This window comes from Salmo salar, chromosome 09 (assembly GCF_965601325.2).
Source record: "Salmo salar chromosome 09, fSalSal1, whole genome shotgun sequence".
In the NCBI taxonomy this organism is placed as follows: domain Eukaryota; kingdom Metazoa; phylum Chordata; class Actinopteri; order Salmoniformes; family Salmonidae; genus Salmo; species Salmo salar.
This window is the reverse complement of record NC_138299.1, coordinates 156,143,752-156,157,126: the sequence shown is the minus strand read 5'-3', so window position 1 is coordinate 156,157,126 and position 13,375 is coordinate 156,143,752. Positions and strand designations below refer to the sequence as shown.

The 13,375-nt window shown below is 48.2% G+C and overlaps 1 protein-coding gene across 3 annotated transcripts in view; it reads right to left on the bottom strand.

The window, feature by feature from the left end:
* Window positions 1-9,425, bottom strand: part of LOC106613271 (acetyl-coenzyme A transporter 1) — a 28,333-nt gene extending 18,908 nt beyond the window's left edge. For 2 of the 3 annotated variants that reach the window (XM_082956472.1, XM_082956474.1), the window contains exons 1-4: window positions 8,424-8,533; window positions 6,952-7,369; window positions 6,148-6,307; window positions 5,329-5,524 (exon numbers count right to left, since the gene is read on the bottom strand). In XM_082956472.1, coding sequence (XP_082812598.1) covers window positions 5,329-5,524; window positions 6,148-6,307; window positions 6,952-7,328 — 733 coding nt within the window. In that variant the 5' untranslated portion in view covers window positions 7,329-7,369; window positions 8,424-8,533. Of the gene's footprint in view, window positions 1-5,328; window positions 5,525-6,147; window positions 6,308-6,951; window positions 7,370-8,423; window positions 8,534-9,136 lie in introns of those variants that run through there. The other variant, XM_082956473.1, reaches the window with a different exon arrangement.
* Between the last annotated feature and the right edge of the window lie 3,950 nt (window positions 9,426-13,375).

Here is a 13,375-nt window from a genome sequence, read left to right as displayed (position 1 = left end):
AATGCCAGTCTCTCTCTCTCCCTCCCTGACAGTGTAACAATGCCAGTCTCTCTCTCTCCCTCCCTGACAGTGTAACAATGCCAGTCTCTCTCTCCCTCCCTGACAGTGTAACAATGCCAGTCTCTCTCTCCCTCCCTGACAGTGTAACAATGCCAGTCTCTCTCTCCCTCCCTGACAGTGTAACAATGCCAGTCTCTCTCTCCTCCCTCCCTGACAGTGTAACAATGCCAGTCTCTCTCTCCCTCCCTGACAGTGTAACAATGCCAGTCTCTCTCTCCCTCCCTGACAGTGTAACAATGCCAGTCTCTCTCTCTCCTCCCTGACAGTGTAACAATGCCAGTCTCTCTCTCTCCCTCCCTGACAGTGTAACAATGCCAGTCTCTCTCTCTCCCTCCCTGACAGTGTAACAATGCCAGTCTCTCTCTCCCTCCCTGACAGTGTAACAATGCCAGTCTCTCTCTCTCCCTCCCTGACAGTGTAACAATGCCAGTCTCTCTCTCCCTCCCTGACAGTGTAACAATGCCAGTCTCTCTCTCCCTCCCTGACAGTGTAACAATGCCAGTCTCTCTCTCCCTCCCTGACAGTGTAACAATGCCAGTCTCTCTCTCCCTCCCTGACAGTGTAACAATGCCAGTCTCTCCTCTCTCCCTCCCTGACAGTGTAACAATGCCAGTCTCTCTCTCCCTCCCTGACAGTGTAACGATGCCAGTCTCTCTCTCCCTCCCTGACAGTGTAACAATGCCAGTCTCTCTCTCCCTCCCTGACAGTGTAACAATGCCAGTCTCTCTCTCCCTCCCTGACAGTGTAACAATGCCAGTCTCTCTCTCTCTCCCTCCCTGACAGTGTAACAATGCCAGTCTCTCTCTCTCTCCCTCCCTGACAGTGTAACAATGCCAGTCTCTCTCTCCCTCCCTGACAGTGTAACAATGCCAGTCTCTCTCTCTCTCCCTCCCTGACAGTGTAACAATGCCAGTCTCTCTCTCTCTCCCTCCCTGACAGTGTAACAATGCCAGTCTCTCTCTCTCTCCCTCCCTGACAGTGTAACAATGCCAGTCTCTCTCTCTCCCTCCCTGACAGTGTAACAATGCCAGTCTCTCTCTCCCTCCCTGACAGTGTAACAATGCCAGTCTCTCTCTCTCTCCCTCCCTGACAGTGTAACAATGCCAGTCTCTCTCTCTCTCCCTCCCTGACAGTGTAACAATGCCAGTCTCCTCTCTCCCCTCCCTGACAGTGTAACAATGCCAGTCTCTCTCTCCCTCCCTGACAGTGTAACAATGCCAGTCCTCTCTCTCCCTCCCTGACAGTGTAACAATGCCAGTCTCTCTCTCTCCCTCCCTGACAGTGTAACAATGCCAGTCTCTCTCTCCCTCCCTGACAGTGTAACAATGCCAGTCTCTCTCTCCCTCCCTGACAGTGTAACAATGCCAGTCTCTCTCTCTCTCCCTCCCTGACAGTGTAACAATGCCAGTCTCTCTCTCCCTCCCTGACAGTGTAACAATGCCAGTCTCTCTCTCTCCCTCCCTGACAGTGTAACAATGCCAGTCCTCCTCTCTCCCTCCCTGACAGTGTAACAATGCCAGTCTCTCTCTCCCCTCCCTGACAGTGTAACAATGCCAGTCTCTCTCTCCCTCCCTGACAGTGTAACAATGCCAGTCTCTCTCTCCCTCCCTGACAGTGTAACGATGCCAGTCTCTCTCCCTCCCTGACAGTGTAACATGCCAGTCTCTCTCCCTCCCTGACAGTGTAACAATGCCAGTCTCTCTCTCCCTCCCTGACAGTGTAACGATGCCAGTCTCTCTCTCTCCCTGACAGTGTAACAATGCCAGTCTCTCTCTCCCTCCCTGACAGTGTAACAATGCCAGTCTCTCTCTCCCTCCCTGACAGTGTAACAATGCCAGTCTCTCTCTCTCCCTCCCTGACAGTGTAACAATGCCAGTCTCTCTCTCCCTCCCTGACAGTGTAACAATGCCAGTCTCTCTCTCCCCTCCCTGACAGTGTAACAATGCCAGTCTCTCTCTCTCTCCCTCCCTGACAGTGTAACAATGCCAGTCTCTCTCTCTCCCTCCCTGACAGTGTAACAATGCCAGTCTCTCTCTCCCTCCCTGACAGTGTAACAATGCCAGTCTCTCTCTCCCTCCCTGACAGTGTAACAATGCCAGTCTCTCTCTCCCTCCCTGACAGTGTAACAATGCCAGTCTCTCTCTCTCTCCCTCCCTGACAGTGTAACGATGCCAGTCTCTCTCTCCCTCCCTGACAGTGTAACAATGCCAGTCTCTCTCTCCCTCCCTGACAGTGTAACAATGCCAGTCTCTCTCTCCCTCCCTGACAGTGTAACAATGCCAGTCTCTCTCTCCCTCCCTGACAGTGTAACGATGCCAGTCTCTCTCTCCCTCCCTGACAGTGTAACAATGCCAGTCTCTCTCTCCCTCCCTGACAGTGTAACAATGCCAGTCTCTCTCTCCCTCCCTGACAGTGTAACGATGCCAGTCTCTCTCTCCCTCCCTGACAGTGTAACAATGCCAGTCTCTCTCTCCCTCCCTGACAGTGTAACAATGCCAGTCTCTCTCTCCCTCCCTGACAGTGTAACAATGCCAGTCTCTCTCTCTCCCTCCCTGACAGTGTAACAATGCCAGTCTCTCTCTCTCCTCCCTGACAGTGTAACAATGCCAGTCTCTCTCTCCCTCCCTGACAGTGTAACAATGCCAGTCTCTCTCTCCCTCCCTGACAGTGTAACAATGCCAGTCTCTCTCTCCCTCCCTGACAGTGTAACAATGCCAGTCTCTCTCTCCCTCCCTGACAGTGTAACAATGCCAGTCTCTCTCTCCCTCCCTGACAGTGTAACAATGCCAGTCTCTCTCTCCCTCCCTGACAGTGTAACAATGCCAGTCTCTCTCTCCCTCCCTGACAGTGTAACAATGCCAGTCTCTCTCTCCCTCCCTGACAGTGTAACGATGCCAGTCTCTCTCTCCCTCCCTGACAGTGTAACAATGCCAGTCTCTCTCTCCCTCCCTGACAGTGTAACAATGCCAGTCTCTCTCTCCCTCCCTGACAGTGTAACAATGCCAGTCTCTCTCTCCCTCCCTGACAGTGTAACAATGCCAGTCTCTCTCTCTCTCCCTCCCTGACAGTGTAACAATGCCAGTCTCTCTCTCTCTCCCTCCCTGACAGTGTAACAATGCCAGTCTCTCTCTCTCTCCCTCCCTGACAGTGTAACAATGCCAGTCTCTCCTCTCCCTCCCTGACAGTGTAACAATGCCAGTCTCTCTCTCCCTCCCTGACAGTGTAACAATGCCAGTCTCTCTCTCCCTCCCTGACAGTGTAACAATGCCAGTCTCTCTCTCCCTCCCTGACAGTGTAACAATGCCAGTCTCTCTCTCTCCCTCCCTGACAGTGTAACAATGCCAGTCTCTCTCTCCCTCCCTGACAGTGTAACAATGCCAGTCTCTCTCTCTCCCTCCCTGACAGTGTAACAATGCCAGTCTCTCTCTCCCTCCCTGACAGTGTAACAATGCCAGTCTCTCTCTCTCCCTCCCTGACAGTGTAACAATGCCAGTCTCTCTCTCCCTCCCTGACAGTGTAACAATGCCAGTCTCTCTCTCCCTCCCTGACAGTGTAACGATGCCAGTCTCTCTCTCCCTCCCTGACAGTGTAACGATGCCAGTCTCTCTCTCCCTCCCTGACAGTGTAACGATGCCAGTCTCTCTCTCCCTCCCTGACAGTGTAACAATGCCAGTCTCTCTCTCTCTCCCTCCCTGACAGTGTAACAATGCCAGTCTCTCTCTCTCTCCCTCCCTGACAGTGTAACAATGCCAGTCTCTCTCTCCCTCCCTGACAGTGTAACAATGCCAGTCTCTCTCTCCCTCCCTGACAGTGTAACAATGCCAGTCTCTCTCTCTCTCCCTCCCTGACAGTGTAACAATGCCAGTCTCTCTCTCCCTCCCTGACAGTGTAACAATGCCAGTCTCTCCCTCCCTCCCTGACAGTGTAACAATGCCAGTCTCTCTCTCTCTCCCTCCCTGACAGTGTAACAATGCCAGTCTCTCTCTCTCTCCCTCCCTGACAGTGTAACAATGCCAGTCTCTCTCTCCCCTCCCTGACAGTGTAACAATGCCAGTCTCTCTCTCTCCCTCCCTGACAGTGTAACAATGCCAGTCTCTCTCTCTCTCCCTCCCTGACAGTGTAACAATGCCAGTCTCTCTCTCTCTCCCTCCCTCCCTGACAGTGTAACAATGCCAGTCTCTCTCTCCCTCCCTGACAGTGTAACAATGCCAGTCTCTCCCTCCCTCCCTGACAGTGTAACAATGCCAGTCTCTCTCTCTCTCCCTCCCTGACAGTGTAACAATGCCAGTCTCTCTCTCTCTCCCTCCCTGACAGTGTAACAATGCCAGTCTCTCTTTCTCTCCCTCCCTGACAGTGTAACAATCAATGCCAGTCTCTCTCTCCCTCCCTGACAGTGTAACAATCAATGCCAGTCTCTCTCTCCCTCCCTGACAGTGTAACAATGCCAGTCTCTCTCTCCCTCCCTGACAGTGTAACAATGCCAGTCTCTCTCTCCCTCCCTGACAGTGTAACAATGCCAGTCTCTCTCTCCCTCTCTGACAGTGTAACAATGCCAGTCTCTCTCCCTCCCTGACAGTGTAACAATGCCAGTCTCTCTCTCCCTCCCTGACAGTGTAACAATGCCAGTCTCTCTCTCCCTCCCTGACAGTGTAACAATGCCAGTCTCTCTCTCCCTCCCTGACAGTGTAACAATGCCAGTCTCTCTCTCCCTCCCTGACAGTGTAACAATGCCAGTCTCTCTCTCCCTCCCTGACAGTGTAACGATGCCAGTCTCTCTCTCCCTCCCTGACAGTGTAACAATGCCAGTCTCTCTCTCTCTCCTCCCTGACAGTGTAACAATGCCAGTCTCTCTCTCCCTCCCTGACAGTGTAACAATGCCAGTCTCTCTCTCCCTCCCTGACAGTGTAACGATGCCAGTCTCTCTCTCCCTCCCTGACAGTGTAACGATGCCAGTCTCTCTCTCCCTCCCTGACAGTGTAACGATGCCAGTCTCTCTCTCCCTCCCTGACAGTGTAACAATGCCAGTCTCTCCCTCCCTGACAGTGTAACGATGCCAGTCTCTCTCTCCCTCCCTGACAGTGTAACGATGCCAGTCTCTCCTTCCCTACCTACCTGACAGTGTAACGATGCCAGTCTCTCTCTCCCTACCTGACAGTGTAACGATGCCAGTCTCTCCTTCCCTACCTACCTGACAGTGTAACGATGCCAGTCTCTCCTTCCCTACCTACCTGACAGTGTAACGATGCCAGTCTCTCCTTCCCTACCTACCTGACAGTGTAACGATGCCAGTCTCTTTAGGCTCTGCTCTCAGGTATTTGTTGCAGAAGTCAGCTGACTCCAGGGCCAGGAAGAGCACGTTGCCTAGGAAGTAGCCAGCAGTCTGTCCCACAGAGTTACAGGTGGAGGCGTAGCCCACGTTCTCCCTAGACAGCATGGTCAGAGCCCAGCCATCCACTGCTATGTCCTGGGATCAGGGATGGGAATATAACAGAGTCATGTATCACAATAACTTGGGAGTGAGTGAGTGAGTGAGTGAGTGAGTGAGTGAGTGAGTGAGTGAGTGAGTGAGTGAGTGAGTGAGGTGAGTGAGTGAGTGAGTGAGTGAGTGAGTGAGGTGAGTGAGGTAGTGAGTGAGGTGAGTGAGTGAGTGAGTGAGTGAGTGAGTGAGTGAGTGAGTGAGTGAGTGAGTGAGTGAGTGAGTGAGTGAGTGAGTGAGTGAGTGAGTGAGTGAGTGAGTGAGTGAGTGAGGTGAGTGGGTGGGTGGGTGGGTGGGTGAGTGAGTGAGTGAGTGAGTGAGTGAGTGAGTGAGTGAGTGAGTGAGTGAGTGAGTGAGTGAGTGAGTGAGTGAGTGAGTGAGTGAGTGAGTGAGTGAGGTGAGTGAGGTGAGTGAGTGAGTGAGTGAGTGAGTGAGTGAGTGAGTGAGTGAGTGAGTGAGTGAGTGAGTGAGTGAGGTGAGTGAGGTGAGTGAGTGAGTGAGTGAGTGAGTGAGTGAGTGAGTGAGTGAGTGAGTGAGTGAGTGAGTGAGTGAGTGAGTGAGGTGAGTGAGTGAGTGAGTGAGTGAGTGAGTGAGTGAGTGAGTGAGTGTACCTGGGTGGCTGCCAGAAAGGCCAGCATGAAGAACACCGCCGTCAGGGTCACCACGTCAGGGCCCCGCCCCTCGTCACGTTTCAGCAGCGTATCCACGGTAACCGACAGGTACAGCATGAAGAGGCCCAGCAGGTACTGGGTAGGCACCAGCCACGACTTCCTGGGAGGGAGAGAGGAGATCATGAGCCATTTTAGACACGTAATACAATACATCAAGTAAAACATACATTGACCGTACAAAACATTAAGAACACCTGCTCTTTCCATGACAGACTGACCAGGTGAAAGCTATGAACATGTGTTACTGTGTTTGTTATAACCAATTTATTGATGTCAGGTCCTATTGGTCACCCGCATGCGATGCTTCCATGCATGTTTCACGTAAAGCGAGCGAGGGTTGAGGGAATTGGGAATGTTTTTCAGAACTTTTCAGTCAGAAACAAGTAAGAAACTAAACAGTTGAAATGATGTTGTAGCACGGACAGCGCAATAAACACTTTCTGAGGTGTGGTTCCTTTTCTCTGCAGTAGGGAGGAGAGACACAACGTGCGTCAGTCACACAGTCTGACCATCAGGCTCTTTCTTTAGTCATTTGTTCATCTGAATTACTTCATCAAACAGTGTGCTTAAAACATCAGACAAGCTCAGTGCAAATATATATATATATATATATGTAGCTGATTGTATTCAAACACATATATGGAAAAATAAGTTTAACCATTTCAACCAATCAATTGGTCCAAAGAACAGGATGACTCTCTGGGACTTATAAGTGTATATCAGTCGTATAAATCATTGTCTTACCTGCGTCCAAACCGGGTCAGGTAGAGCGCGTCCACCAGAGGGGCCCACAGCAGCTTGAGACTGAAGGGCCAGAAGACAAAGCTGAAGAAGGCCTGGTCCTTGTAGCTGACGTTCTTACTCTGCAGGATGAGAGGGATGCTCCCGGCCAGGCCCAGAGGGATGCCCTGGAGGACATAAAGGAAGAGCAGCAGAGATATGTTCCCCAGCTCCCCTCTGATCCCAGGCTGCACCCTGGGATGTCCGTTGTCCTCCGCGTCGTTTACTTGGTCCACCTCCACCTCCATGTCCATGTCAGGGGTAGTGTTGAGAACCCTGTCCCTCATGTCCCCCTGGGGGACAGCGGGCTTCCTCTGTGTGACTGAGTCAGAGAGCTCCATCGTGGCTCTGCGGGCATCAAACCAGCTGTACCCTCTGAAACCTGGAGAGGAAGGAAGCAGGTGTTAGTCATTGTCTAGTAGGAAAATATCTGCTGTGTTCTACCCCTCACACATTTGTGTTTTCAGATGGGTTACTCTAGGCAGCAAGACCGTCCTTTAAGAATGTTCATTGTTGACACATTTCTGAGATGTTCTCTTTTTGTCCTGGTTGAGGTCCTAACAACACCAGCTAGTGTCTATCATTACATTTTACATTTTAGTCATTCAGCAGACGCTCTTATCCAGAGTGACTTACAGTAGTGAATACATACATTTCATTTCATGCATTTTTTTTTTTTTTTGGTACTGGCCCCCCGTGGGAATCGAACCCACAACCCTGGCGTTGCAAACACCATGCTCTACCAACTGAGCCACAGGGAACCTATCATCAAAACAGCTCAGCTTCTGCATAAACAAGGTTGCTGGCTAGAAGTCTTTATCCAGACCAATGGTAGAGAGAACGTATAAAATGTTGAATAATCATCGTGACAACGCATGTTCAGCTGTACTGTTAACCAGTTACCCTTTGACTCAGCCCAGGCAGACACCAGCAACCTCATGACGTGGGTGGGAATCAAAACAACGCAGTGCCATGACACAGACAAAAAAAAGAATAAACTAAACTAAGGAAATCTTATCTAATAAACATAACAGATGATTATTCGGATTGCTAGAATACACGATAAAGCCTCACTGGCATGAGAGTAAAGCAAACAAATGAATGTGTTAGTTAGCTAACAGTAACGTTACCATCTGGATCGGAATAGCAAAGTCACAAGATAGGAAGTCACAAAACATCGGCCAACAAAAAAGGCAATGTAAATTCAATAAATATTGGTTAAAATGGTAGTTGGAGCTCAAATGATGATGAATGAGACAAGATAAGCATGTTAGCTGGCTATCATAACGTTACATTGTGACATACGACGCCACATACCAAGATATAATAATGATTGTCTATCACCATTCAAGCAATTGGATTGTAGTTAATTAGACAGCAAACATTGCCTTGTACTATGTATGAATTACATTTAATAAGGTAACAGAAATAGCTACCTATTTAGCCTTCAACCGCTAACATCGGCAGATTGTTCTGCTGAGAGAGGACGTGAATTTGTGTAACGTCGAAATGTGTCAGAGTGCTTCGGCTGACGTGTCAAACTTCAGTTCATTTCTGTTCCACTAGGATCTGCATACACATTATAATGTCGTTATTGTGGTTCTATATGCACTCTTGCCACTCAGTACAGTTGCAAACGTTAATAATAATAAAACATTAATACATTTTTTTTTAATCTATGTTTAATGTAATAGCTAATCTCTTTTAACTATTTGTTACACATTACATAGCTAATACGAGTAATAGATTGTGATTCATAATTAGACGGCTATGGCTTTATAAGGCACTGTGCAAGTGACCACACTCATTCCTTTCACTTCTTGAGCTGCCATGTACAACAAATCTCTCAAATGATGTGCGCGCACACACACGGATCACAATGACACACAATTCTTTATTTATTAAAAAATATATATATATATTGGGGGGGTAACATAGCTTTAATATTGAAGATAGATTGTGGCTTCTATAATGTAATTGTCTGCATCATTTCCAATCCGCCATATATATAATGATGATGGAGGCGATGGCTGCCGTTTTATGGGCTCCTAACCAACTGTGCTATTTTGCGTGTTTTTTGTTGTTGTTGCGTTGTTTGTAATTTATGACAGAAAAGAGCTTTCTGGACATCAGAACAGCGATTACTCACCTCGAACTGGATGAAGATTTTTTCTTTATTGAGCCCGACGCAAAATATATACAGTTTCTCAGAGACCAGGCCCAAATCCACATTATTCGATTGAAGAAAAGATGGAGGCACAGGGGGCAGAGGTCAGGGTGCCTTGTGAGAATTAGTCGGTGAGTGGATAACTCTAGACAACCTTTACTCCACACACAGAGACGCATACAAAGCTCGCCCTCCATTTGGCAAATCTGACCATAACTCTATCCTAAAGATTCCAGCTTACAAGCAAAAACTAAAGCAGGAAGTACCAGTGACTCGCTCAATACAGAAGTGGTCAGATGACGCGGAGGCTATGCTACGGGACTGTTTTACTAGCACAGACTGGAATATGTTCAGGGATTCATCCAATGGCATTGAGGTGTACACCACCTCAGTCACCGGCTTCATCAATAACACTGACTGTACGTACATATCCCAACCAGAAGCCATGGATTACAGGCAATATCAGCACCGAGCTAAAAGCTAGAGTTGCCGCTTTCAAGGAGCGGGACACTAATCCGGACACTTATAAGAAACCCCTCTATGCCCTCAGACGAACCATCAAACAGGCAAAGCGTCAATACAGGACTAAGATTAAACTGATGCTCATCGGATGTGGCAGGGCAAATTATTATGGACTACAAAGGGAAACCCAGCCGCAAGCTGCCCAGTAAAGCGAGCCTACCAGAAGGGATAAATGCCTTTTATACTCGCTTCGAGGCAAGCAACACAGAAGCATGCATGAGAGCACCAGCTGTTCCGGGCAACTGTGTGATCCTGCTCTCTGTAGCCGATGTGAGCAAGACCTTTAAACAGGTCAACATTCACAAGGCCGCGGGGCCAGACGGATTACCAAGACGTGTACTAAGAGCAGGTGCAGACCAACTGGCAAGTGTCTTCACTGACATTTTTAAACTCTCCCTGACTGAGTCTGTAATACCTACATGTTTCAAGCAGACCACCATAGTCCCTGTGCCCAAGGACACTAATGTAACCTGCCTAAATGATTACCACCCCATAGCACTAACATTGGTAGCCATGAAGTACTTTGAAAGGCTCACATCAACACCATCATCCCAGAAAACTTAGACCCACTCCAATTCGCATACTGCCCCAACAGATCCACAGATGACACAATCTCAATCACAATCCACACTGCCCTTTCCCACCTGGACAAAAGGTACACCTATGTGAGAATGCTATTCATTGACTACAGCTAAGCATTCCACACCATAGTGCCCACAAAGCTCATCACTAAGCTAAGGACCCTGGGACTAAACACCTCCCTCTGCAACTGGATCCTGGACCTCCTGACAGGCCGCCCCGAAGTGGTAAGGGAAGGCAACATCACATCTGCCACGCTGATCCTCAACACAGGGGCCCCTTAGGGATGTGTGCTTAGTCCCCTCCTGTACTCCCTGTTCACCACGACTGCGTGGCCAAGCACATCTCCAACACCATCATTAAGTTTTCTGATGACACAACGGTGGTAGGCCTGATCACCGACAACGATGAAACAGCCTATAGGGGGGAGGTAAAATACCTGGCAGTGTGGTGCCAGGACAACATCCTCTCACTCAACATGAGCAAGACACAGGAGATGATCGTGGACTACAGGAAAAGGAGTGCCGAACACGCCCCCATTCTCATCGACGGGGCTGTAGTGGAGCAGATCGAGAGTTTCAAGTTCCTTGGTGTCCACATCACCAACAAACTATCATGGTCCAAACACAGCAAATTCGTGAAGAGGGCACGTCAACGCCTTTTACCCCTCAGGAGACTGAAAAGATTTGGCATGGGTCCCCAGATTCTCAAAAAGTTATACCGCTGCGTCATCAAGAGCATCCTGGCCGGTTGCATCACCGCCTGGTATGGCAACTGCTTGGTATCCAACCATAAGGCACTACAGAGGGTAGTGTGTACAGCCTAGTACATCACTGTGGCCAAGCTTCCTGCCATCCAGGACCTCTATACTAGGCGGTGTCAGAGGAAGGCCCAAAAAATTGTCAAAGACTCCAGTCACCCAAGTCATAGACTATTCTCCCTGCTGCCATTCGGCAAGTGAAACCGGAGCGCCAAGTCTAGGTCCAAAAGGCTTCTTAACAGCTTCTAGCCCCAAGCTTCTAGCCCCCTGAACTTTTAATCAAATGGTCACCTGGACTATTTACATTGACCCCCCCCCCCCCCCATTTCACAGTAGGGTCTATCAATCAATCAAATGTATTTATAACGTCCTTTTTTACATCAGCCGATGTCACAAAGTGCTTATACAGAAAATCCAGGCTAATACCCCAAACAGCAAGCAATGCAGATGTAGAAGCACGGTGGCTCGGAAAAACTCCCTAGTAAGGCCAGAACCTAGGAAGACACCTAGAGAAGAACCAGGCTATGAGGGGTGGCCAGTCCTCTTCTGGTTGTGCCGGGTGGAGATTATAACAGATAAGTAAGGTCTACACCTGTTGTATTCGGCGCATGTGACAGATGTGATTTGATTTTGATTTAAGCAATAAGGCCAGAGGGGATTTGTGGTATATGGCCAATATACCACGGTTAAGGGCTGCTCTTATGCACGACGCAAAGCAGAGTGCCTGGATACAGCCCGTAGCCCTGGTATATTGGCAATATACTACAAACCCCCAAGGCACCTTATTGCTACTATAAAATTGTTACCAACATAATTAGAGCAGTAAAACAAAATGTTTGTCATATCCGTGTTATACAGCCAATCAGCATTCAGGACTCGAACCACCGATTTTATAATAGTGAAGACATCAACACTATGTTCTTCAAAGTAGCCACCCTTCGCCTTGATGACAGCTTTGTACACTCTTGGCATTCTCTCAACCAGCTTCACATGGAATGCTTTTCCAACAGTCTTGAAGGAGTTCCCACATATGCTGAGCACTTGTTGGCTGCTTTTCCTTCACTCTGCGGTCCAACTCATCCCAACCCATCTCAATTGGGTTGAGGTCGGGTGATTGTGGCCAGTTCATCTGATGCAGCACTCCATCACTCTCCTTCTTGGTCAAATAGCTCTTACACAGCCTGGAGGTGTGTTTTGGGTCATTGTCCTGTTGAAAAACAAATGATAGTCCCAGTAAGCGGAAACCAGATGGGATGGCGTATCGCTGAAGAATGCTGTGATAGCCATGCTGGTTAAGTGTGCCTTGAATTCTTTAATAAATAACAGACAGTGTCAACAGCAACCTACTCCACGTCTCAGAAAGACACGGCGGTTGGAACCAAAAATCTCAGATTTGGACTCAATCAGACCAAAGGACAGATTTCCATTGGTCTAATGTCCATTGCTTGTGTTTCTTGGCCAAAGCAAGTCTCTTCTTCTTATTGGTGTCCATAAGTAGAGGTTTCTTAGCAGCAATTCTACCATGAAGGCCTGATTCACGCAGTCTCCTCTGAACAGGTGATGTTGAGATGGGTCTGTTTCTTGAACTCTGTGAAGCATTTATTTAGGCTACAATTTTTGAGGCTGGTAACTCGAATGAACTTATCCTCTGCAGCACAGGTAACTCTGGGTCTTCCTTCCATGTGGCGGTTGTCATGAGAGCCAGTTTCATCATAGTGCTTGATGGTTTTTGCAACTGCACTTGCAGAAACGTTCAAAGTTCCTGAAGTAATGATGGACTGTCGTTTCTCTTTGCTTATTTGAGCTGTTCTTGCCATAATATGGACTTGGTCATTTACCAAATAGGGCTTTCTTCGGGCTTTCTTCGGTATGCCAACCCTACCTTGTCACTACACAACTGATTGACTCAAACACATTAAGAAGGAAGGAAATTCCATAAATTAATTTTAAACAAGGCAGAACTGTTAATTGAAATGTATTCCAGGTGACTACCTCATGAAGCGGGTTGAGAGAATGCCAAGAGTGTGCAAAGCTGTCATCAAGGCAAAGGGTGGCTACTTTGAAGAACTTCAAATATAAAATATATTTTGATTTAACACTTTTTTGCTTACTACATGATTGTGTTATTTCAAAGTGTTGATGTCTTCACGATTATTCCACAATGTAGAAAATAGTAAAAATAAAGACAAACCCTTGAATGAGTAAGTGTGTCCAAACTTTTGACTGGTACTGTACCTACAGTGCATGCGGAAAGTATTCAGACCCCTTCCTTTATTCCACATGTTGTTACGTTACAGCCTTATTCTAAAATTGATAAAATATTTTTTTTTACCACATCAATCTACACACAATACCCCATA